Below are 4,040 nucleotides of genomic sequence, written 5' to 3'. Positions count from 1 at the left end.
GAAATACCACTGGAGCTTTTACTGTTTGTGCTGTCTTTTTCTTTTCTGAAAGATTATTTTCGCTACTGTGTGGCTACAGCAACATTACCTGCTTTTTAATCAGTGACATTCCAATAATTTCTTAATTGTTTGTATTTTACTTGGCAAAATCAACAAGTAAGAACCAACAGGGGTTTAGATATATAGAGGAAACTACACTGTCTTTTTATCACCTAATTACACCTGAAAGGTTTGACAGCCTAGACTCAGTTCTATGTAAAGGTGGCTTATTCACTGAAAGAGGGGAACAAATAGGATATTAGTACCATTCAGTCAAACCCATTAGCATTTACAAAGAATTAAGCTCATTTAAGAAGTAATTCGACCAGCTTTGAGTTACAGGGGTACAAGTGAAGCAGGTGAGTAAAAACATTCGGTCGTTTTTTCCACACTTTGCTGAACTCTGGTGAAGTTTGAGCCTGTTTTAAACTCACTCACAGCTCGCACAGTCAGCAGTGTGAGTTCCAGCAGTGACGGAATTCAGACTATACTCACTTCATTTAACACATCGCTACAAGTCAGCAAGTGTTTTAAGAAGCGCTTTTCTTGTGAAAAACATTAAATTAGAGAGCGATACGTGTCGACGGTCCGGCTCCCTGTGGAAAAGAAATTTCTAGGCACGAGTGTTCTTTTGTACAAATTTATTCGGCATTTGAGAATAGAGGATGGTCTTAAAATAAGTAGAAACGTCGGTTTAAATAAAACTCTCCGTCCCACAAAACGGGTTAACCTGATACTGTCCAAACATCACAGAAAGAAAGATTCACAACGAAACAAACAGAACAAAATGGAACATGTTTAAACGAGACGTATGGTTCACAAGCTTTAAAAAAGAACAACGTACTATAAATAAAACAAACTTTTGCGCTTGCGACCAGCACAGTCTTTCATTTCAACAAAGCGCACGAACGAAGAGCAAAAAAAGAGACTACACAGATTTGGACACAGCCAACAAAACTGACATTCTACAAACGAAGTGTAAACATTACATGAGTGAACGTACTCTCCCTCCAGTGGGTTCATTTCTTTATTTTTTTTCTTCCTTTTTTCTTTTTTTTTTCTGGAATACAACAGCCTCTTGACGAAGCCACGTGCCTTTTTTCATAGACAGAAAATCTGATGGCATTTTAAAGTCCAATTCTTCTGTACAGAAGTTGATTGCGTTAGCTTTTTTCATCATCATTATTATTATTATTTGAGGGCAACATTCAAAAAAAAAACTTCAGCGTTCAGTCCATGATATGTCGTCATAAAATTCTTTCAAAGTTGACAACTCGTTGAGATTAAAAATAATTTTCATTTTCACTTTTTTAATAACAAAACGGAACTTCGATTTTTTTCTTTTTTTCTTTCTTTTTTTGCAAATCATAAATGTTCAAGTATCCGAAGTACTTAGTCCTTTTTTAACCCCCCAGTCCCACCCCATTTCGTCCCATTCCAACCCAAACACCCCCCGCCTCCTCATTTCACAGAGTCTTTCAGATGTGGGTCAGCGGTAGTGTCCCGTTCACGCCCGTGCCCGCGCTCTGGTAGTGCGGGTGCACGCTGTGCAGACGGCTGCCCTGCAGGCCCGCGTGCTCGGCGCTGTCCCCCCCGGGCGGCAGGTACATGCTTATCATGTCCCTCAGGTCGCCGAGGCACGCGCGCTGCGAGTGCGACGCGACGGCGGGCGGCGGTGAGCTGGGTTCTGTCTTGCACGCGGAGCCCACGCTGCCCAGGCCCACGGCGCCCGCGCTCTGCTGCGCGTACGCGGGCGCCACGCCGCTGTACGTGGGCGCCGCGCTCATGTACGTCTGCGCCGACGACATCATGGGGTACTGCAGGCCCGTCACGTCGTAGCGGTGCATGGGCGCCTGCAGCTGCGGCGCGCCCATGCCGTGGTGCTGCGGGTACGCCAGCTGCTCCTGCATCAGCGAGTACGCGCCGTTCGCCCAGCCGTTCACGTGCGCGTAGCCGTCCATGCGCTGCGCCGCGGCCGCCGCCGCCGCTGCCGCCGCGCTCCCGACGCCCCCTCCTCCGCCCGCGCCGCCCATCACCGCGCCCGCGCCAGGTGCTAGGAGCGCGCCCGGCAGCGCGTACTTGTCCTTCTTCAGCAGCGTCTTGGTCTTCCTCCGCGGCCGGTACTTGTAATCCGGGTGCTCCTTCATGTGCATCGCGCGCAGCCGCTTGGCCTCGTCGATGAACGGCCGCTTCTCGGCGTCGGTCAGCAGCTTCCAGTCGGCGCCCAAGCGCTTGCTGATCTCCGAGTTGTGCATCTTGGGGTTCTCCTGGGCCATCTTCCGCCGCTGGCCGCGCGACCACACCATGAAGGCGTTCATGGGCCGCTTCACGCGCTCCTGGTCCGCGGCTCCACCTCCGCCGCCCCCAGCGCCACTCTTCCCGCCCGCCGCCGAGCCCGTGGTCTGCGGCGGCAGAGGGGTTTTAATCTCGGTTTCCATCATGTTATACATTTGGACAACTTTTTGTCTTTTAACACGACACTCGCATGCGGGAGAAATGTAGAGAAATAAAAAACAAAACAAAAAAGAATAAAAACAAATAAGCAGCTGTAGCTTTAGAGAACTCTAAAGCAAAACCGCCAAAAGCAGCGAGCGAAAATCGAGCAAAAGTTACGCGCTGAAGACCTGAAACTGCATCAGTCTGAGTGAAAGTCCCTGCTGAGGCTCTTCTTTCCCTCTGGCTCTCTGCCGTGCCACACAAACTCTGCAAAACTCGTAGGCCGAGCTCAGCTGTTAATAGAGGCCCGGCCATGTGATTGGGACTGACAGCGTGACAATAAGCCGCGGCGCGGACCAATCAGAGCGCTTCCTGCACTCCACACACACACACACACACTCGCCGCTGCTTGTTGGGGTGTTCAGAGAGAGTTACAAAGAACATAGTTTTGGGATGCTGCCTCCTCTGCAAATAAGTGCCACCTTTATTAAAGCTTTTGTTTTAACACCATTTCATCAGGCGCAGAGCTTTAAAACAACCTGCTATCAGCTGAAATGCAGTCACACACGCGCTCACTTCAGTAAAGAGAAGCAGATGTGAAAATACTACAAAGAGTGAAATTAATTTGAATGAGTGAAATTAAAGCTGTTCAAGTATATTTTAAGCAAAGAGTCCTACAGTCTAAATCTGAGCTGCTGTGTGCATTTGCTTAAATATAGTTTTATTATTTTCCCTAAACTAAGTGTAAACAACGTGAGCCGGTTCGCTTAATATTTTTTTCCAATTAACTGAATAACACATATAAAGGAATAAAACGTCTGGAAAACGTAACTGCGTTTTCAAATCTGATTTAAAATATTAAGATAATAGAATTTTATACTAGTCTGATAATTTAATACATCCACATTTCTGAATTTCACAACATATTCAGCTGCGCGCACTCTAAGCCACAGCAGCGCCCTTGAATTGCAATTCACATTTACAATAAATAATCCGATTCGTTCACAATATCAGCAAAAATCAATGCGTTGTTAAACTATTTGAAATCTGTGGGGTGGAATGAACTAGCTCCGCGCGCGATTTTACACGCGATATTAAACAGTAACACTAGTCAAATTTGTGAGTGGATATTGAGACAATTAAAGCACAACAGAAATTAACATGTTTGTGTTAAAGGATCAATAATTAGCGCCGTTGCGGGCTCTCCCAGAGGAATCAGAGCCTCCATCTTCACGCCTAACAGCAGGCTGAAGTGATAAAGAGTGATGCATTATCGCCCCCTTGTGGGCGGAATCGACTCTGTCCTTATAACTCACTCCAGCGCTCTGTTCTTACGGGCTGATGGGAGTCAGTAAAATAACACCAGTGATCATCACTACGACCTCACAGACATTCTGCAGTGCTCTAGCAGGGCAACCCGAGTGAGTTAGTGATGAGGCTCTTCTATTGCGCCTTTATTAGCTCGTGCTTTACAAATTAGCGCTGGATTCTTAGGCAGAGGGATCTCTCTCTATCTCTCTCTCTCGCCTCGGGCTAACTTTTACACCTGCAAATGATGACGAGCG

The 4,040-nt window shown here is 47.0% G+C and overlaps 1 protein-coding gene across 1 annotated transcript; it reads right to left on the bottom strand.

Annotated features, from left to right (window-relative positions):
* Positions 1-1,097: 1,097 nt before the first annotated feature.
* sox3 (SRY-box transcription factor 3) lies at positions 1,098-2,739 on the bottom strand. The gene has a single exon (XM_036567892.1). It carries the CDS (start codon positions 2,487-2,489, stop codon positions 1,518-1,520), a length of 972 nt encoding a protein of 323 aa, XP_036423785.1. The 5' UTR covers positions 2,490-2,739; the 3' UTR covers positions 1,098-1,517.
* Between the last annotated feature and the right edge of the window lie 1,301 nt (positions 2,740-4,040).

The sequence above is a fragment of the Colossoma macropomum genome, unplaced genomic scaffold (genome assembly GCF_904425465.1).
Source record: "Colossoma macropomum unplaced genomic scaffold, Colossoma_macropomum, whole genome shotgun sequence".
Classification (NCBI taxonomy): domain Eukaryota; kingdom Metazoa; phylum Chordata; class Actinopteri; order Characiformes; family Serrasalmidae; genus Colossoma; species Colossoma macropomum.
The sequence above is the reverse complement of the archived record's forward strand: the minus strand, read 5'-3'. Positions and strand labels throughout refer to the sequence as shown.

What these genes read in the sequence shown, in the direction of transcription:
- sox3 (XM_036567892.1), bottom strand. Translation starts at nt 2,489, where the DNA reads ATGTATAACATGATGGAAACCGAGATTAAAACCCCTCTGCCGCCGCAG.